Genomic DNA, 20,771 nt, shown 5'->3' with positions numbered 1-20,771 from the left:
CGCATGCCTCGGTGCAGCTTCCCCCCTTCTCACAGGCCCTTCCCCTCCACCTCCCTCCTACCCTTGGGTGATTGGGGCTTCAAGAGCCTTGCTTCCTCGCTGCCCTCGCTCCTGCACCGCACCCCTGCCTCTCACCGGAAGGCTGGAGAAAACACAATAAATGCTGGGGTCTCTTTGTGCCCTGGCCCCAGGCAGCCCATTACCTCTCCGTCTATCTGGTGCTAACACGGGCTGAACTTCCTCCCTCCTCCTTGGGGACTTGACCCTGAGGTGGGGATACAGGATAAGCACGCGGCTGTCCGCAGCTCCGCGAGGACCTGACTTGCCAGCGTCCCCGTGGCGGTGGCGCAGGACGACCTCGCTGTTATCTGCCACTCAGGCAGCCCCCCCCCGCGGCCAAGCCGCCCCCCGCCCTCATCTCTGGGGGGCCCCTCGCGGTTCCGGGGGCGGACAGAGCCAGGGAGGGGCCCTGATGCCCGGTGGGCGCTGGACGCCCCCAGCTGCAGCCGGGCAGGGAGGCGCGTCCGCTGGGAGCCTGCGTGTCCGCTCCCCCCGCGCCGGAACAGAGATGCCCCCAGGCACGCGGCAGGAGCCCAGCGGAGTCCCTTTCCGGGCTCCGATGCCAAGGCCGGCGGGGCATTTGCGGGGAGGAGCGCAGATAAAGGACTGAAGTCTCGGGGAGGAGGCCGGCGGCAGAAGGGCTGGCCGGGCTCCGGTTCTGTACCGGCTTCTCCGCGTCCGGCCTCGGGGCTGCGCTCCCAGGCGGTCACGCGCGGCCGCACACGCGGAGCCTGGGGAGAGTCTGCGGAGACCGTGTCTGGCGGAGCGTTTACAGCTCCTGTGCCCTGCCCTGCCGGGGTCAAGATGGGCGGCAAGGACCCCGGGTCCCCTGGACCCCTGCCCTGACCCTGCCGGTCACTGGTCGCTGAAGCAACAGTGACCCCCAATGGTTGCTCGTGGAACCACAGCGTAGCGAGCCGGGAGGGCGGGAGGGGGGGCTGGCCTCTGACGGCCTCCCGGGGACTAGGAGGGAGGGACGCTCCACACAGGAGCCCCGGGGGGAGACCCACAGCCTCCCACGGAGCACACAGGCCCCGACAGCAGCAGTGGGCTCAAGCCCTCTCCCCGCCACCCATACCCCTAACCCAGAGTCCTGCACACCGCCTGTCCACATGCACGGGTCGTCTGGGTGAGGACGGACTGAAGGAAGGGACGGAAAGGAAGAAGGGAGGGCTGAGTAGGTGGCGGCTCTCGATGAGCCTGCAGGAGCACGGTCAGAGGGAAGCTCTCCATGAGCCCGCGGGAGCACAGTCAGGAGCTTGAGAACAAGCTTTCAGCTACCCCTGATGACTGACAGAGTAGGGGTCTCAAAGGGGCTGCATGGCAGAGTTCCAAGGTCCCTGCTGTGGCTGTGGGTCGGGGGTTCCGAGTGGGTGTGGTGAGGAGCGAGGGGAGCACCCCACCCTAACTCAGGGGTATCTGCCCTTCTCCAAAGCCAGGACACTAGCCCCTGGCCCAGAATCGTGGGCAACAGTATTGTAGGAATCTTGGCCCCCAATATTGGGTATCAGATGTCCCCTCATTCAGTTTCTGGGAAGGCAGGACATCGGAACAGTTTGGCTTCCAGGACTGAGCAGGGCAGGAGCCACTCCCCTCCACCTGCATGGCTCCCACCGCAGCAGGGGAGAGAAGGGAGGGGGGCCTGGGAAGAAGGAAGTGCTTCTTCACCAGCAGCACAAAGATGGTGACTGAAATCCTAGGAGAAAGGGGGGGGACCCGTTAGAGGGCACAAGATACTCCTTCCTGCCTCTCTCCCCAGCAATGACCCCCTGTGGCTGTGGCTCTGAACCACAGACTCCTTCTCAGGTGTCAGCATGGGGACAGGACGGGACAGGCTGGGTGCTGGGAGGTGGGGAGGGGAGACACACAGACCAGCAGGGGGATGGGAGCCTAGAACCTGTTTCTGCCCGCAGTTTCTGGACTCTCAACCCCCCCCCCCCCACCGACGTCTTACCTCCCCCTCCACTTGTGAGCACAACAGGGACACTTTCCGCTTGGTCACTTCCAGATATGAAGGGGCAGAGGATGAAGGGACCTCTTGGGTCCCCAGCCTTCTGGGGGGGCTAGTCAGGCTGGTCCTGCCGAGCTGCAGGAGGGGGAAGTAGGCAGAGGTGCAGGGAGATGAGGGGATGGAGGGTCCCCAGAAGACGAGGGAAGAAATCCTGATATTAGGAGGAAGGACTCTCAAGAAAACGAGACCAGGCCCTTCCGCTCTGGCAGGCGGAGGAAAGAGAGAGTGTGCCCGACAGAGACGGGCAGCTGGAGTTCAGGGGTGCGGCCAACAGCGCCCCTGACACAGGAGGAAAGAAGGTGGGGCCGTGTGAAAGACTGGGGGCGCGGGAAGCAGGGGGACCCCTTGGAAGCAGCCTTACCTAAGGGAGAGTCCCCAGTGAAGGAAGGTCAAGGGCTGAAATCGTGTCATGAATGCCGAGCGCTCCATGAGCGGGACAGCCCAGCACCAATGACCCTTGCGGCCGCACTGCGGTGTCGCTTGGAAGCTGCAACAGAAGCACACGGAAGGGTGGCCGCAGTGAGTGCAGAGGGAAAAGCCCAGGTGACAAACGATACGGGTGCCCCGTCTTGCGTTTCCCTGGGCAAACTCAGAAAGATGCCTGGAAGTGTAGCTGGGTGGACGTACAGCTGGGAGGCGGGGCTGCGGGGGGGACTCCGTTTGCTTCCCTCCATCTTCTCCATGTGTTTGTTGAAGAACGTACATTATAGGGATGCCTGGGGGGCTCAGTGGGTTAAGCCTGTGCCTTCGGCTCAGGTCATGATCCCAGGGTCCTGGGATCGAGCCCCGCATCGGGCTCTCTGCTCAGCGGGGAGCCTGCTTCCCCCTCTCTCTGCTGCCTCTCTGCCTGCTTGTGATCTGTCAAATAAATAAATAAAATCTTTTTAAAAATTAAAAAATAAATAAATAAAAACAGTGATCTGAGCGGCCAGATCACCAGCTCGACATCACACAGCCAGTTCCTGGAGGTCCAGCCTCTTCAACCCCCACCTTGCCAGGGGCCGAGAGCAACCGTCTTCTCCATCCCTGGTCGCCATCTTCTCTCTCCGTTCTCTCTTCCCTGGCGTGGAGGCCTTCCAGTTCTCACTGCGACCCACCTTCCCACCATCCCGACCCTCCGAGCTCCTTTCAATCCGTCTGGACTCTTCCTTTCCTTCCAGCACGCCGCCGGTGGCCTGGGACTTCCCTGGGACTCGCCTCCACGTGGGACCCATCCCCCACCCCCACATCTGGGCCGTGGCCCTTCTTCATGCCCTTTCTGGTCCTGCACCTGCTGCCCGCCAGCCGCGGCGCTGGGGCCAGGAGTGGCCTCGGGAAAACGGAAACCACGCTGGGTATTTCCACACGCGGGGCTGAAGATAAGGGGTTGACCTCAGTGGTACGGGGGGCCGGAAGCCAACAAGGAACACACCAAGTAACCCTGGTCGCCGCAGGTGGATGCTCCCACGTGCAGGCTGTGAGAGCGAGCAGGCCAGAAACTCAGAGTGGGGTCCAGCTCCCAGGGCGGCGGCTGGAGCTGGAGCACCGCGAAGAGGAAGCCAACAGGAAGAAGCCTGGTCGTGCCCTGTCGCCCCCCTCCCGCCCGGCGGCCCCAAACATCCCTCTGCAGAACCTAACAGAGACCCGCCAGCAGGGGCGTGTGTGACTGCGGTTTGCAGTCCAAGCCGGGCTGCAGCCACTGAGTAGACCACGCAGGGTGGGGGCTGGGAGGCAAGAGGCGAGTGACCGGCGCTGGTGGTGGTTATCGTCCACTGGGATCATCCGTTCCGAAAATGCACGGAGCACGGACGACATGTGTGCACGCGGCCCGCGCTCTCCACTCAGGGAACAAGGTGTCATGTGTCCTACTGAGGCTGACGTTTGGCAGATCAGGACACGGGAGCCTGAGAAAGTCCCACAACTAAATAAACGGCAGAGCTGGGATTCGACGTCCGAGCTGTCCTGGCGTTTCCCCACCGCGACCCGCTGCCGAATGACTGATGGCTGCCCCTAGCGGTGCTGGGGGACCCTGGGGGGGGGGCTGCGAGAAAGCCCCAAAGGGCAGGAAAGCACTGGGTACAATCGCCCGGCCCCAGCACCAAACCACCTTGAGCACACAGTGACACGTGGAATTCACACCCCAGAGTCGGCCATGGGGGACAGAGTCACAGCAAGGAGCAGAAGCCACGCCCTGAGGAGCACACCGTGGGGGGGCCAGCGCCCCAGGACAGCGGCCAAGGTGAGGAGCAAGGGCCTAGTCCCACCTCACCGCTTCCCTGCTGGAATTCCCCCGGGGCTCCCAGGACCCAGGAGCCAAGACAAATCAGCCCGGCGGGTGCCCTCGGCGCTGTGTCTGGGGCTCCCAGCCCTTCATGCTCACTCCTGCCCGGAGGACCCCTGAGCCCCGCACCCTCCCCCACCCATCTGTGCTCCTTCATGCTGAGCACCACCAGACTCCCCCAAACCCGCTCTCTCGGGGACCACCTCCCCTCCAAAGGCTTTCTTGGCCTTGTACAACCTGGCTCCAGGCACAGTGTCCCGCTCCCCACCCCCACCCAGGCTTCTAGTTAATTCCCATCAATCGGAATTACCTGGGTTGGTTTCCCTGTGGGTCTCCACCTCCTTGGGTCTTCCTTAACACTGTAGCCCTTAAAACACAGGGGCTCCAGCACCGAACATGTTTTCAACACACACCCCAGACGACCTCAGGACAGCAGCTAAGGGCAGAGCGTTGGAGATGGAACGCAGCCTTGGGAGCCAGACCCGAACTGAATGTCAACTGAACACGCTAATGTGCTCCGGAAAGTTTCCGAGAGCCGACTTTGAGCCTCCGCTCAACTCATCAGTCAAGTGGGAAGTCCAAGGCCAAGTCCACGGCCGCGCAGGAGGCCTGAGGCCAGACATCCACGGAGCCAGCCGCCCCCTCCTTGCCAGCCGGCCAGCGGTTTCGAGCGGCACTTCCCCGATGCTCCGGGAGCTGGAGGCCCTGCCGGGCACCGGCCAACACTGTCTTCTTCGGGAAGTTGTCCATCCAGATCCTCTGCACATCTGTGAACCACGTTGTTTGTGCGGTTTTTGCTGTGGCGTTTTATGAGTTCTTTACATATTTTGGAGCTTAATCCTTTCCCGGAGATAGGATTTGCAACTATTTTCTCCCATGCGGTAGGTTTCCTTTTCATGTTGTTGGTGGTTTCCGGCTGTACAGAAGCTTTTTAGCGTGATGGAGTCGCACTTGTTCATTCTTGCTGTTGTCATCTCTGTTTTGGGTGTGAAACCCGTGAAGTCATCACCACGACTGATGTCGAGGAGCTTCCCACCTTCGTTTTCTTCTGGGAGCTCGATGCTTTCGGGTCCTGTTCTGTTAATCTTAGGTCTTTCATCCATTTTTTTTAAAGATTGTATTTATTTGAGAGAGAGAGAGAGAGCACACACAAGCAGGGGGAGCAGCAGAGGGAGAGGGAGAAGCGGGCTCCCCACTGAGCGGGGAGCCCGACACAGGGATCCCTCCCAGGACCCCAAGGTCATGACCTGAGTCGAAAGCAGACCTTAGCCGCTTCACCGACTAGCAGCTGAGGCGCCCCTCTTTAACCTATTTTCAGTTAATTTTTGTTCCTGGTGTGAGATCGGAGTCGGGTCTCATTCCCCTGCATGGGGCCGTCCAGTTTCCCCGACATCATCTACCGAAGGGACCACCTGTCCCCCCTGTGTATTCTCGGCCCCTCGGTCATGAAGTAACTGACCGTGCGTGGTGGGTCGTTTCGGGCTCTCTCTTCCGTCCCGTCAGTCTGTGGGTCTGTCTCATACCTAAGCCATCCTGCCTCGATAACTACTGGTTTGTGATACGGTTTGAGCCCGGGAAGCCCGATGCCTGCGGCTTTGTTCTTTCTTGAGACTGTTCCGGCCCTTCTGCGTCTCCATGATTCCACACACATTCAGCTTTGTTCTGCTTCTGTGACAAGGGCCGTTGGAATTTTGGCAGGGACCGCACTGAACCTAGAGATGGCCTTGGGGAGGACAGACATTCACCCCTGACTTCTTATCACGGCCCAACCCAGACGCCCCTCGACCTGCACTCCGGCCCTCGCCTCCACCCAGCCACCCCATCACAGGACAGCTCTCTCCGCGGCTTCGCAGAGGATGCACGTGGCTCTGGGCACGACAGCTTTGAATCACCAAGCGGACTCCGCCTGCCTTAGGATTCGAGCTCTTTGAGTGGAGAGGATGGGCTTTGACATTTGGTGTGTGAGCTGTAGCGTGTCTCCTTAAAACTCAGATGTTAAAGCCCTGACCCCCAGTGTGACTGTCTGGAGAGAGAGGGCCTTTAAAGAAGGAATTACGGTGGGACGCTTGGGTGGCTCAGTGGCTGGGCGTCTGCTTTCGGCTCTGGTCATGATCTCAGGGTCCTGGGATCTAGCCCTGCATCAGGCTCCCTACTCAGTGGGGAGCCTGCTTCCCCCTCTGCCGCTCCCCCTGCTTGTGCTCTCTCTTTCTCTCTGACAAATAAAATTAAAAAAAAAAAAAAAAGTAATGAAGGCTCAATGAGGTCACAAGGGTGGGGTCCTATTGGCTAGGACGGGTGTCCTTGTAGGAAGAGGAAGAGACCTCCGGCATGTCCCCCAACCTGCCCTGCAGTAGCACAGAGGAGGGGCCATGTGAGGACACAGCAAGAAGGCGACCATCTGTGAGCCAAGAAGAGAGTTCTAAGCAGAAACCAGTCCTGCTGGCACCTTGACCTTGGAATCCCAGACTCCAGAACAGTGAAAAAATAAATTCCTGTAGTGGGTATCCACCCCGCCCCCACCCAGTCTGCGGTGTTTCATTACGGCCGTTCACACTAATACGTGTGGGGCCTCAAGGAAAGCATCTCGGGGCCGGGGTAGGGGACAGTGCACAGGTGGTCTAACACACATGCTCTTTTTTTTTTTTTTTTTAAAGATTTTGTTTATTTATTTGACAGACAGAGATCACAAGCAGGGGGAGAAGCAGGCAGAGGGAGAGGGAGAAGCAGGCTCCCTCCTGAGCAGAGAGCCCGATGTGGGGCTCGATCCCAGGAGCCTGAGATCATGACCTGAGCCGAAAGCAGACGCTTAACAACTAAGCCCCCCAGGTGCCATAGCACGCGTGTTCTCGAGCCCTTCCTGGTCCCTGCCCAGCCGTGTGTAGGGCTGAGGGGCTCCCAGACCCCGGCCTCCACAAGCCCAGCCAGGGGGAGACGTGTGGTCCGGACTTCACCGCAGCCATGAGGAGACAGAGGTCACCAGTGCCCCTCACGGTGCCGGGAGCTGGCAGGTAAGAAGGGATCCACGCCGACCCACTCCTCCGGTCAGACCGACCTTCGGCTGCTTGGCGCCCACTTCCTGGTGGAACCCCCACAGCCACCCTTCTGGAGGACTGTTCTCGCCCCATTTTCCAGATGGGGCACCAGAAGCTTGGAGGGATGGAGCGATTGCCCAGGCTGGCCCCGGCAGGAGGGTAGAGGGGGACGAAGACACAGGTAAAGGAACAGTTGCGGCCTCAGAGAGACTAAGCCTGTCCCAGCGACCTCCATCGGACGAGAGGCCTGTCTTAATCTGCACAGAGCTGTGGTGCGAGGGCGAGCTGTGCCTGGTCTCCGAGTTCCCTCCACGCGCCGGGCTGCGGGCCTGGGCCCAGGCCTCCCGACAAAGAGCCGTGGGAGTGAGTCCATGTGAAAGGCGAGAAATGCATCCGTTGCAATCATTGTGACGTGCATCAATGTGGCGGGAGGTGGGGGAGTGGTTTCCAGAACATACAGTGAGGGGCTTGGGGAGGGCATGGAGGGCACCTCTTCATCTCATGGCCAACCCCTGGGGGCTGGGACCAGGGGAAGGCGACAGTGTTTCAGGAAGAGGGAGCAGGCAGCTGGGGAGGTAAGGTCTTGGGGTGTGGACGGGGTGGCCGGCCGTGACCCTGGGCGAAGTGCTCCCCTGCCCCGAGCTCTTCGGGCTGCAAGCCCGGTGTCCGCCTCCCTCCGGGGTGCAGGGCAGCTGATAGCCCAGGTTCGGGGACTTTCACTGCAGCCCCCAAGCCAGCCCGGCCCCAGCCAGCATTCCCCTGCCGGTGCCCACACGCCACGCCCATTCCTTCTTACACACGTTTGCAACGCTGGTGCCTCTTCTAGAACCTCCTTTGCCCACCTCCTTCCACCCTGCTCGCCCTCCCTGACTCCACTCAACTGCCTCCTCTGGGGGCCCAGTGCTCCCCGCATGCAGGCGCGACCCGCCAGCCCAGCCCCACGGCACCAGCCCCCCACCGCCCCGCCTCGCTGCCCACTGCGCCCTCACAAGAAGGATCTGCTGGGGGCGCCCGGGCAGCTCAGTGGGTTAAAGCCTCTGCCTTCGACTCAGGTCACGATCTCAGGGTCCTGGGATCGAGCCCCGCAACCCAACCGGCTCCCTGCTAGGCGGGGAGCCTGCTTCCCCCTCTCTCTCTGCCTGCCTCTCTGCCTGCTTGTGATCTCTGTCTGTCAAATGAATAAAAAAATCTTTAAAGAAGTCAGCATCGATGTTACAGTAACTGCTAATAATGTCGCTTCTGATCACGACCTGCTTCCCCCAGGACTGTCCCTCCTTCCCCCAGGATTGCTGGGTTTTGCCCTAACCCAGCTTCATTATCTGCTGAAGGTGAAGCCACCCCCTTATCTCACAGATTTCATATGACCTCAGAAAGTCCTTCCAGAGTCTGCCCCACACCCTCCCTGCTGCAGCCCTGCCCCCTTCACTCCTCCTGTGTCCTAAGAGCATAATTCTGTGTTGGAATCTCCCAGGATCCCCAAACCCAGGCACCTTGTTGGGGCTTAATCCTTTTGAGGCTGACATCCCCCTATGGCCCCTGCTTAGAGCAGAAGCTAAAGGAGAGACAGGGAGGGAGGCAGAGAGAGAAAAGGGAGTCCCGGTCCAGAGCGAGGGAGCAGAGGGAGAAACAGCACGGATCGAGGTCAGATGGCAGTCCGGACTTCCCAAAACCCAAAGACAGACAGACACAAATACCCACCACCCCACCACCACCACCTTCAGCTGTCTGGCTTCCGGGGGAGGGACAAGTGTCTTACGGCTTTCCATGACGTGGGTCCTCTGCCAGGGCTGGGGCTGTGGGTAAGGTGACATTTCCTGCCCTTGGGGGCCGGGGTGAGAGAGAGGAGTTGCTGAGTGTGCACATTGCGTGCGCGCGCGTGCGCGCGCACGCGGGCACACACACACAAGCAAACGCGCGCTCAGCCCCAGGGGCTCTGTTTTCAGCCCGGCCCCATGGAGTTCCCCCTGGCCCAGCTATGCCCCCAAGGTAAGTGTGAGGTTGGAGACTGTGGGTGGCGGGACGTCCAGACCCCCATCACCCCTGCTGGCTCCAGGCCTGAGCTCCCACTTCGTGGGTGGGAAGGGCCCCATCCCAGCCAGAGCTGGCCTGGCTGACTGGCAGGGTGCCCGCAGCTCCGTCTCCTTCTCTGGGGCACAGGCTGCTCAGCCCTGGGGACATAGGTGGCTGGGTCTGCTGAGTGCTTCCTGAGAGGAGGAAACAGGAGAGCGAGGCCCGGGAGGCAGAGGATCTTGACCATAAAGAGAGGTCATGCCACCCTCCCCCACCCCTGCAGCAGGGACCCTGCACGGTGGGACTCTCTGCTCCCCCACACCTGTCTCCCTGGCCACCCAGGGCCTCCCTGGCTCCTTACTCCTCCCCCTTGAGAGACCCCCTGGGCTCCCCCCTGCCTTTCTCCTCTCCTGACTGTCCCTGTCCTCCAGATCCCTGGTCAGAGGCCTGCGGGGGGCGGGGGGGCCCGGGAGCCTGGGGGAGAGGCAGTCCCTCCCCGAGAGACTCCAGCTGTCCTCTTTGCCCTAACAGGGACCAGCAGAGCCCCTCCCCCAACCTTCAGCACCTTCCAGCCCATGGAATTGCCCCGCAGGGGTTGCCGGGAAGTGGCCTTGCTCCAGGCCCCAAAGGCTGAGGAGGACCAGCCCAACCCCAGGGTCACGGCTGTCCACACTGCGGTGAGCGAGATCCTAGCCGGCACAGCATCCTCCTCGGCTCCCATCCCCCCACCGGTGAGGATCGGCAAATGGACCAAGGCCAACAGGGAGAAACCAGAGATGAGCTGGGGCTGCCCACAGGGCTGGGGCAAGGAGGGAGAGAGGGAGAGGATGTGGGGAGCATCTCCTTCCCTCGCCATCATGTCCCCTCACTGTCCCTGCAGCACTGGGGCTGAGTCCGCAGGCGACTAGGTACAGGGTAGCGGGTCCCAGAAGCAGGTGTCTGCACCTCTGTCCGTGGCCTTCCCTGCCCAGTGCATCTGGGCCTCAGTCCCTGTCACCCAGCCGGCCACTAGGAAGTCCTCCCTCGGATCCAGCCCAGCCCCTCCTATGGGAGGGTGAGTCCTCCCTCGCTCTGTCCTCTGGGGTGACAGGGAGCATCACGTCTCTCATCCTGAAGGCCAGGAATGAGTTCCTGTCCTTCTGGAAGGCTCAGGCTAAGAGCTCACAGCTACTGGGTTACAGGCCCTCAGGCCCAGAAGGAAGTGGACAGAAATTCTCTGGAAACCAAAGCAGTTGGAGCTGAAGAAGGGGTTTTAAGCTGGACCCTGAGAAGCACTTTCTGGGCAGTTATAGCCTAAAATGGGCAACTGGGATGGGGAGCAGGGGTAAGGCTGAGGAGGCGGCAGCTGGCTGGCATCAGGAGGAAGCCCCCGAATCATGGCTATTTTCCCGTTCCAGGCACCTCCTCAACCCCCGGGGGCTGCCTCCAGCCCAGAGGATGCTGGGAAGGCCGAGGAGGGGCCGGAGGAAGGAGGCCAGTCCCTGCAGGCCGAGACCCGGGTGTGGTTCCAGAAGACCCAGGCCCACTGGCTTCTGCAGCACGGGGCAGCCCCTGCCTGGTTCCACGGCTTCATCACCCGGAGGTGAGTCACAGCAGCGGAAAGGGGCCCAGAGAGGGGCAGGGCCAGCCCTGGGTCCCCGGGCCCAGCAACAGGGCATGGAGGCTGCAAGTCCAGCCCTGAATCCTGGAGGCTCCCAGGCCAGTCTTGGAGCCATCTGTCCTGGGGGAGGTCCCTGCGGAGGCTGCGGCCCGCTCGCTCTGGGGCTTCTGCTTCCGTTCCTGTCTCTTGGCCTCCGGTCCTAATGGCTTCCCAGGCCTCCCAGCCTCCCTCCCTCTCCGGCCTCTGCTCTTCCTCGTCTCCCTGGCAGGCTGTCCCTCCTGTATTTCTCAGCCCAGCTCAGCCTGTGACTTCAGAAACCTACAAGTCTATCACCACCCCAGGGCACCTCCACCAGGCTGCCCTCCAGGATGGGGCTGCAGGCTGGGAGCGCTCCTGGGTGGGACCCCTGCCCCCCGCCCCCCACCGCGCTCTCCAGTCCCCGCCCCGGACAGCAGACCCGGTCCTCTCTTGGCTGGGGCTTGGGGTCCTCCTCAGAGCCGCAGACAGACCCAAGGCTGGAAGTCTTCCTCACCCACAGGGAGGCAGAGAGGCTGCTGGAGCCCAAGCCTGAGGGATGCTACTTGGTGCGGTTCAGTGAGAGCGCTGTGACCTTCGTGCTGACCTACAGGTGAGGGGCGGGAGCAAGGGCCGTGCCCCTCCCTGTGGAGGGCCCGGGGTCAGAGCTTCGGCTTGGAGGGAGGGCCTGGCTCCACTCCAGGGTCTCTGATCCCACGGGCGCCCTCCAGGAGCCGGACTTGCTGCCGCCACTTCCTGCTGGCCCAGCTCCAGGACGGGCGCCACGTGGTGCTGGGCGAGGACAGCGCCCACGCGCGGCTCCAGGACCTGCTGCGACACTACACGGCATGCCCGCTCAGCCCCTACGGGGAGACGCTCACCGAGCCCCTCATCCGACAGGTACGCCCGGCCCCCGGCCCCAGGGAGCCCGGCTGCAACAGCGGCCTTCTCATCCTGGCCTGCGACCCAGCCATAGGCCCCTTGTCCACCCTGTGCCCTCAGGAATCCCTTCGACAGGGATACGTGCTGGGGGAGGGGTCCTCCAGGGACCAGGGCAGGCACATGTGGTCATTTGTGTTTTCAAGTGAGGGCTATCTACTGAGCACCCCGCAGGCTCTGGAACTAGACCGTGGACAAGACCGCGGGGCCGCAAACACACATAGCTCGCTTACCAGCAGCAAAGGCAGATAAGAGCAATCAAGGGGCATGAGAGAGGAAACGCAGAGTGAGTGCCACTGGGCCCGCGGGCCAGGGACCGTGTCAGGGCGTGCCTCCCTGAGGCTGGTCAGGCAGTGCCAAGACCATGCATGAGCCGGTGGTCTGGGCACAGGGACGCAGAAACAGCTGACCAGAACAGCCTTGCCTTCTGGAGCTTACATTCTAGTGCGGAGACCGCGATAAGACAGAGAAACAGATTATCCATAATATGTCCAGTGCTAAGAAGACAGGGAGTGACCAGGTTGAAACACGTGGGTCTGGAGTCTGGGACAGAGGTCTGGGCCAGAGATCATCTGCATATAGAAGGACTGACTATAAAGCCTTCAGGAGGGCTGGGAGGGAGCGTCGATGGAAAAGAAAGGAATACCAAGTCTCCAGCACTTAGAGTGTCCAGAAACGAGGGCAAACCTACAAAGAAAATTGAGAAGGATCAGCCAGAGGGAAAGAAGAAAAACCAGGAGTATGTGGTGTTCTTTCTGGAAGCCCAGCAAAGACAGTGCGGGGGTGGGTGGGGGGTTTCCTGCACTGATGGCTGACCTCCGCGGTGGGGGAGGGGATCCTGCCTCAGTTCAAGGAAGTGTGCCTGTGGGGGGACTGTGCCTGTGGACAAGTCTCGCATGGACCTTCACGAGGAACTGTGGACACGGAGATCCCCAGCGGTGGGAACAGGGGGCAGGGACGTCTGGAGGCAGAGCAGTCAGGTGCCAGCTGTCGGATCAGGTGCTGAGGGGTCTTGTCACGACACTCCTCTGGAGTTCGGACATCCCCCTGGAGGACAGGCAGCCACCAAAGGGCCACCGGGGGCATTTCTTTAGCGCACTCTGGGCGCAGAGTGAAGGCTGGGTTGCAGGGCAAGATGCGGCAGGGGAGGACTTGGGAGCCCTGGGCTGGAGTGGCGGCAGTGACCCCCAGAGAAGCGTGCGGATGTCAGGTTGCTGAGGCAGCGGAAGGAGCAGGGCCTGCGGGCCATGAGACCTCACCGGGGGGCGGGGGACCGGAGGGTTCCTAAGGGGCTGCCTCTGCAGCAGGGTGGGGGTGCCGCTTTTTAGTCATTAAGGGACTGCGGTGACAGGAGGGGGAGGCGCAGGGAAGGAGAATTCTGACGTGGTTCTGTGAAGCCTGCAGTGCTCACACACCTCAAGGTGTGGACGTGCACCAGGTGGGTCGCTGAAGCACGAGGAAAGCCCCGTGGCATAAGCAGACCGGATGCCGGGGCCTGTGGACAGCCAAACCCTCGGCTCCAGTCCAGCTCCCGTGGGAAGGGACCCTCCCACTGTAAGGTTCATCTTCCTGGAGGCAGTCTCTCAGCCCCGAAAATATATAGCTTAAGCCCCCACAAAGTACTCCTCTGGCTCCTGCAGAACGAAACACAGGCATGGCAGTCGGGACATCTGTCCCCATGCGGAACATAGTTTGGCTAAAGGCTTGTCAAGCCTTGTTGCATTTTTACAACCACAGGCACAAATGGAGACTGGCCTGGCCTGTGTTCCTGGTGCAATTTAAGGTCAATGCTAGACACAGCCTGTGAGCAGAGCTACTTGAACCGCCCTACCCCACCCACCTTGGTCCCCTTGTTCTCCTCTCCATCCCCTGTTCCTCACCCAGGAGCCCCACCAGTCCACATTTCCGTGCCTCTCCCCAGCACATCCTCCACCAGCACCAGCTTGCTCTGTCCTCCTGGATCCCCCAGCCGCCTCCCCCCCACCCCTCCTGCACCAAGTCCCTGAGGCCTCGTTCTTTGCCATCAGACGCCTGAGCCAGCAGGACTTTCCCTGAGCACGGAAGGGTCAGACCCTGGAAGCAAGGACCCACCCCCTCAGTACAGCCCGATCGTCAAGAAGTTGCAGAACGTGACCCCCACGCAGAAAGAGGGGACCGGGGAGCAGAAGGAGGTACTGGGCGGGAGGGGCTGAGGGAGGGGCAGGGGGTGCGCGGCAAAGGAAGGGTCCCGCGCAGGGGCGGGGCCTGCGGGAGGGGAGGGGCCCGGGGATGTGGGCGGGGCCCGGGCGCCTCAGCCGCAGCCGCAGCCTCCGCCGCGCCTGGGTGGCTCTGACGCCCCCTCCCCACCCCGCCCCCTGCCTGGCCTTCTCTCCGCGTCTGCGCAGCCGCCAAGGCCCAAGCCTCCCGTGCCCGCCAAGCCTCAGCTGCCCCCCGAAGTCTACACGACCCCGGCCCCGAGGCCACGCCCGGCCCCGCCCCCCAAGCCCTCCAACCCCATCTACCAGGAGCCCGACGAAGCCATCGCCTTCTACGCCATGGGGCGCGGCAGCCCCGGCGAAGCCCCCGGCAACGTCTACGCGGAGGTGGAGGCGGAGGCGCCGCCGGGCGCTGGGGGCCCGCCCTGCGTCCTCGGGCACCTGGCCCTGCGCAAGTGCAGGTCCAGGCCCGTCCCCGGAGGCCAGGTAACCGGGTGCAGGGAGGAGGCGAACCGCCGCCTCCAGGGCAGCCTGCATTTTGGTCCCTGTCCCTCACCTTGTCCCAGCCACCCGTACCCCACTCTGTGCCGCGAATCTTGGGTCCAACCGTCACCCTTGGTTGGAACTTGGGGCCTCCCCCGGGCAGGCTCCCTCCCCTCCACCTTCACAGCCCCACCATCCTGAAGAACAGGAGAACTTGGAGTCCCTCTTGTCATCTCAGAGGAGCTCAGGGAGGGGCACTGGCCCACGCTCCCCGCTCCCACTTCCACTCCGCACCATCCCCTCCGTCTTCCCTCTGAACAGTGCTAGTCCGTGTCCTGTCCAGGGCTACGTTAGACCTCCGGGCCACTCCCACCCTCTTCCCGCCTCTGCCCCCTCCGCAGGCCCTTCCTCACCCTCCCTGGAATGCCCCAGGCCTGCCTCAGCCTCGGAGCCTGTTCCCCCACTCCCGCCCCTGCTGCGGTGCTAGCGATCAGAGCCCGCAGCCCAGCCAGGTCCCTGCCCACTGCTCTCCAGGCTCCTGCTCAGCCGCCAGTGCCCCACAGCCTCCTGAACTCAACACAGCAACCAGCTCTCACCCTTCTCCCCAGACTGCCCCACCTCTACCTCCCAGCCGGACTGAAGACCCTGCAGTCACCTGACTCTCCAAGCCAGAACACCCAGGGCTCCCGTGACATCCCCGCCCCGCCCTGACAACTCATAGGCCCCAGTTCCTGCTGGGTCCCTTTCCCAGCCTCAGCCTCATCATCCCTCCTCAGGATTTCCCAAGAGCTTCCTAACCGGTCTGACCACCACTGTCGCCACTTCTGCTCCACCCTGCCCCAGGGAAGCCAGAAGGGTCTTTCTAAAACTGCTCCCTGGCCCACGCGGCCATCCACACTGGGGGAGGCAGGGGACCCCCCTCTTCCGTGGCGCCTTCCTCCCAGAGCAGTTCACATCTCTCTGAGCACACCCTCCCACTGCCCGGTGACCTTCTGGCTGTCCTTCAGGACCAGCTAGCCCTTCTCCTCCCGGCAGGCTTCCCAGACAGGGCCGCAGCGGCTGTGCCTCCCGTGACGCGGGACGCCTGTCTCCACTCTCCCCCAGCAAAGTGCAAGCCGCCTGGGAGCGGGGCTGGGGCTTACTCATCTGTTTCCAGAGCACCCAGCACAGTGCCCAGCACGGAGCGGGTGCTCCGGAAATGGTGGCTGAATGAGAGCGGCTTAGACCTCTGCAGGCCAACATTGTTAAGACCAGAGGCCGGCCTCGAGGCTGCTCCTAGGCCTGAGAGGCTGAGGGTAGAGGGTATGACCTCGGATCGTCCTTCTCTCCGCAGAACCTAGGCTGCCGGCCACCGTACTTGGAGAATGCTGTGCCCGGACAAGGCCCTCCTGTGCCCCACCAGCCCCTGCCCAGCTGGGGGCACACCCTCCCCCACAAGCTTTCTAGACAGAGGGCAGAGGACGGAGGACAGGCGTGGCTTCCCCTGGGGCCTCCTCAGTAGCCCGGTGAGTCTGAGCTGGGGGAGGATAAGCCAGGACGCCAGGTCCACAGACCTTTGCACACCAGCCACCGAACAAACTGTAGGCGATCAGAGCTAGCAAGGACCTCAGCCGTCATCTGTTGCGAGGATGGCACAAAGGTGTCATCTTGCGTGCCAACTGCCATCCATTGGTCATGGCTGCCTGGAGCACTGCCCTGGGAAGGATGTTCCGGTCATCTCCATACTCAGCAGAAAAGAGCATCGTGATTGATTAGTGATGTCTGCTGCGGGCAGGGAGGCAGAAGGAGCAGTGTATCCTTATGCCCTTACTGATCCAGGCCAAGTCCTGGTGCCACAGATAAGGAGACAAAGCCAGAGAGGGACAGTGACTCGGCCAAAGCCAAGGACTAGGGCCCAGGCTTCCTCGTCGCCCTGTCCAGCACTCTATCTCTTACCCCACACCCTCCTCTCTGTGGGAAATGTCAGAGATTTCCTCCAATACGAAATCTGGCTACTTTCCGGAGTTCCACTGCACAGAGGCCTGGGTGCCGGTTCCCTCCTCCAGATCCCAGCTTAGCCCTGCTCCCCGGACAGATCTGGGCCCCCCCACCCAAAGAAGTCTGGAGTTCAGGGGAGCAGAGGTGGACTCGGCTCCCTTTTAGGGACACACACACTGGCTCCATCCCGAGAGTCCCCGAGAAGTTGGTGGCTCGGTGACCCGAGGGCCTCTGAGGAGGTGTGCCAGGATGGCCATGCTGCCTCCCAATGCCCAGCTTCTCCTCCTGGAGTCTGATTTCCTTGGCCTTCTGAGCCTTTGGGTCTGGGCCCTGGTCCAATGCTGCTGTTTTCTGAGGAATGGTTTGGCGAGAACAGATGTTAGACCTTGTTTGTTGATTCTTGTCTGGCTAATAAATCATCGCCAGCCACCTCTCCCCACTGGGATCCAAGTGCTCCAGCCTCCTTCTGTCTGTCTCCCTCTCTCTCTCCTATCGTGGAAGGCAAGGGGTTGAGCCACCACTGCAGTGGGGGGAGTGGGTCTGGGGGTTCTGAGATACCTGGGAAGGGTCACGAATCTGGGGGCTGGGGGGCTGCAAGGTAGGGAACTGAAAAGTCTTTCTAGGCTGTGCTGGGCAGGTAGCCAGGGGAGAGGGGCAGCTGCATCACGGGGGAGGGGGTTGTGCCAGGAAAGGAGGGACAGGGAAGAGGGTGGTTGAGGGGTGAGCCCTGGACCTCCTTCCCCCACCCCTCATGCCAGCACAGGACTGGGAGGCCCCTGCGGTGGCTGAGTCTGTGTCTTCCCAGCCTCTCAGGCTGTGGCCTTGCCCCCGTCAGGACCCCAACCCTCCCCCGTCCCTCTTGTGAGGCTTCTTCCCCTCTCCACCCAGACCCACTTCAGGAGATTCCCCCTGCCCTGGGCTGCAACACCCCTGGAGGACTCTGCCTTGGGCCTTGTTTTCCCCTCAGACTGGGGGCTCTCGGGGGCCGGGCACGCCTGCCTTCCAGAAGCCGCTGGAGGCTCTGGGTGCTCCTATGGTCCCATCAGCACAGCCAGCCCTTAGACTCTCTCACGAAAGCTTAGTTAAGCCAGTCTGTGCCCATTAGGGTTCCCCGCTCCTGCCAAGGGGGCCTGGAACCTACTGAGGCACAGAAATCCTGCAGACCCTTCCCGGAGGCAGAGCTCCCAGGGCCACCCCCAGCCTAGCACCCCCAGCCCGGCACTGGAACCAGCCCCCATGACTAGTGCGCTCCCCGCCTTCCCAGCCAGCTCTCATGAGCTGAAGGAGAGCTTCGGCTGCTGAGTCAACAGAGTCGGGGTTCCACTCCCTTCTGTCTGCAGGTCTCCCGAGCCAGAGAGATGGGGAGGGAGGCGGACAGGACGGGAGGGGAGGGGAGCAGATGGCTCTGCCAGAGCCTGGCTGATTGCTGGGGCGGCTGAGGGGCGGAACAAGTAAGGGTTTACTGTCAGCGAGAGCTGCAAGTCAGGGTCTGAAAAGGCATTACGTACACCCAGGAGCAGAATGGGACGGCCCGGTGCAGGGAGGGGGCAGAAATGCCTAGTGACCCCCTTGGTGCTCCTGAAGGAGCAAAGCCTGGGGGTGGTGGGCAGCAAAGCTCTCCCCCACCGGCAGCTGCACACGGCCCGGACGGGCTCGCAGAAGGGGCGCTGGGAGCAGCGGGCGGTGGCATCGGCGAGAAGCCTGGGTGCTCTTGTGGCGCTGTGCTAGCTGGTGGCATGGCAACCCTTCCTCGGCACCACTGTCCCCGCGGAGCGCCTCCTCGCTGGCACAGGAAGCTGCTGCCCAGGCCAGAGACCGTGCACGTGAGGGGCTCATGGAAGCGGGACTGCTGGGGCTCCGGGGCACACCAGACCCTTCGTGACTGCTTTTCTTTTTGGTTCCCCCAAGTAGGAAACTGGTCCAGAGAGGGGAGGGGACAGGGAGCTGGGGGCAGTCAGGCCCACATCTGGCCAACCCAATCCTGTGCACCAGGGGTCCCTCCCATATCAAAGGATAAGGCTCCCCAGTCCTCGCACGGGCTCCAGCTGCAGGCCCAGCACCCCCAGACCCCCAGTGGGGGACGTCTCCCGGCTCACCACCCCGCCCCTTCCCCGAGCCGAGGTGGGGTGCCAATCCGGGGTGCTGTCCTGCCGGCCCCAGGACGAAGCTAAGAACTCCTAGAAGTAGCTAGTGGCGGGGGGGGGGGTCCTCCCCAGCCGGGGACCCTGCTGCCACGGGGAAGGGCATTTACCAGCCGGCGCTCCATCCTCCACGGTCCTTCCAGCCCCCCCTCCCTGCCCTCCACACAGGGCTTCCTTGGGCTTGGGGCACTCAGTGCTGGGAGAGGACATCCCAGTCCAGCCTGAGCCTGAGGAAGGCTCTTCCCTCCAGCACCGAGGCTGACCCTGACAGCTGTCTGCACTTTTCCAGAGTGGTCCCCCTCATCCTGAGTGCTCCCGCCGCTTCTCTGCACCTCTCGCGGCTCCCGCAGCGCACGTTCAGGGAGGAGCCCTAGAAGTCCGGCTGCGGGTGAACACCATGACCCTTCTGTCCTGGTGCACCCCACCCTCAACTACCGCGACCTAGGACGTCTGTCCCCACCTGAAGCAAAGCTGGGTGGGGGAAGCGGAGGCCAACGCAGCTGCGGGCAGCCTGCACCACACACTCTCACGTCCTCACGGCCTCCCCGGGTTCCCCAGAACTTCATCTGTCCCCACAAGGGACTGAGGGTTCTCCAACAGCAGGCACAGCACCCAGCCAGGGGCAGGACCTGAGCAGGCCCTTCTCCAGGGTCCAGAGCCTTGAGGGAGGCACCCCGTGACAGCCTTGCCATCTCTGTGCAGTTTCTGACTTTTAGGGACCTCAGCTTCCCGGCTCTGCTGTCCTAGTCAATGCCACACCGTGCCCTCGGGACACAGGCCAGCCCTTCCTGGGGGCCCCTGGGGAGACCTGGATCCATTCCTCCCTCTGCCTCCTAGGCTGGCACTGCCGGACCAGCTTTAGCCACGTATCATTTCCATTCCTCCTCCTCTCCGCCGTCCTGGGGTCTTCTCTGTTTATCAGAACTTGAGGACGCTACTTCTGAGAAACCTTCCCAAATGAGGGCTGTCCATTGCTAATCTGCATTTCTCTTGGTGACCAGGAAATTACATCTGCCAAATAAAATGTCACATTTGGGAGGACTAAAAGTGGCTTTAAAAAAGGTGGTGTAGGGACGCCTGGGTGGCTCAGTTGGTTAAGCAGCTGCCTTCGGCTCAGCTCATGATCCCAGCGTCCTGGGATCGAGTCCCGCATCGGGCTCCTTGCTCGGCAGGGAGCCTGCTTCTCCCTCTGCCTCTGCCTGCCATTCTGTCTGCCTGTGCTCACTCTCTCTCCCTCTCTCGCTCTGACAAATAAATAAAATCTTTAAAAAAAATTTTAAAAAAATTTAAAAAAAGTGGTGTAAAAAAAAAAAAGTGGTGTAAGGCTTCTGTAGAACAGAGGTGAGAGACCAGAGGCTTACAGAAACTGGCCTAAGTCCACACACTTCCAGAAGACGCTGGGACCCTCGGTGCCCAGAGCCCCTGCAGCTCCATCACGCTGGGCCTCGAGGCCCAGGGGCGTGGCGAGCCAGGGGGCGGGGCTACATCAGCAGCGTCCAGGGCAGCCGACAAAGCCTTTGGCTCCTCGGGATCTCACACCTGGGGCGGTGGAGCCTACCCCACCACCTACGACAGCCCAGGAGGTGACCCCGGCCACCGCCCCCCGCCCCCCGCCCCCGTGCCTCCGTGCGCCCGCCGTAGAAGCGCTGGTGGGTGGCTGCTCCTTCCTGAAGACGGGCTGGATGCACGGATTTGGACCACTACAGCCCCAGTGTCCCTGCGGGATGCAGGAGCCCTGTCTGGCTCCAACCCGAAGTGGGTCAGATTTCAGATAAGTGGGTGGTTTTCCTGTAAGTGACGATGGCCTCCCGTGTACTTAATGAGAAACAGACTCCAAGACTTACCCGGCCCGCACAACCGGCCGGCAAGAACCTCCCTCCTGCAACCGCCCTCCCAGCCCAGGTCCTGGCACCACTGGCTTCCAGCTGCCCCCGTGGCTGGAACCTTCCGTCTGTCACCAGGGCTGCCAGGCCTTCCTCCTGGCGCTTCCCCGTGGAGAAGCGGGCAGCAGCTAGACGCGAGTCCCGGGCCGGGTACCAGGCCCTTAG

At 62.2% G+C, this 20,771-nt stretch overlaps 1 protein-coding gene across 3 annotated transcripts; it reads left to right on the top strand.

Annotated features, from left to right (window-relative positions):
- Positions 1-9,315: 9,315 nt before the first annotated feature.
- On the top strand, positions 9,316-16,922 carry LOC111138963 (SH2 domain containing 2A). 3 transcript variants are annotated; one of them, XM_022491003.1, is made up of 9 exons: positions 9,316-9,349; positions 9,905-9,993; positions 10,771-10,955; positions 11,115-11,128; positions 11,496-11,601; positions 11,720-11,888; positions 13,955-14,098; positions 14,312-14,608; positions 15,939-16,922. In XM_022491003.1, exons 1-9 carry the CDS (start codon positions 9,316-9,318, stop codon positions 16,104-16,106), a joined length of 1,206 nt encoding a protein of 401 aa, XP_022346711.1. In that variant the 3' UTR covers positions 16,107-16,922. The 3 variants fall into 3 exon arrangements, with proteins under 3 accessions (XP_022346711.1, XP_022346710.1, XP_022346709.1); XM_022491002.1 differs by lacking the exon at positions 11,115-11,128 and having other exon boundaries at positions 11,512-11,601; XM_022491001.1 differs by lacking the exon at positions 11,115-11,128 and having other exon boundaries at positions 9,905-10,104; positions 11,512-11,601.
- Positions 16,923-20,771: the final 3,849 nt, after the last annotated feature.

The sequence above is a fragment of the Enhydra lutris genome, unplaced genomic scaffold, assembly GCF_002288905.1.
Source record: "Enhydra lutris kenyoni isolate GAN:26980312 unplaced genomic scaffold, ASM228890v2 scaffoldscaffold94, whole genome shotgun sequence".
Lineage (NCBI taxonomy): Eukaryota > Metazoa > Chordata > Mammalia > Carnivora > Mustelidae > Enhydra > Enhydra lutris.
The sequence above is the reverse complement of the archived record's forward strand: the minus strand, read 5'-3'. Positions and strand labels throughout refer to the sequence as shown.

What these genes read in the sequence shown, in the direction of transcription:
- LOC111138963 (XM_022491001.1), top strand. Translation starts at nt 9,316, where the DNA reads ATGGAGTTCCCCCTGGCCCAGCTATGCCCCCAAG. An exon ending in GGCCCAGCTATGCCCCCAAG is followed by an intron (nt 9,350 to 9,904) that starts GTAAGTGTGAGG and finishes TTGCCCTAACAG; the next exon opens with GGACCAGCAGAGCCCCTCCC. An exon ending in CGGCTCCCATCCCCCCACCG is followed by an intron (nt 10,105 to 10,770) that starts GTGAGGATCGGC and finishes TTCCCGTTCCAG; the next exon opens with GCACCTCCTCAACCCCCGGG.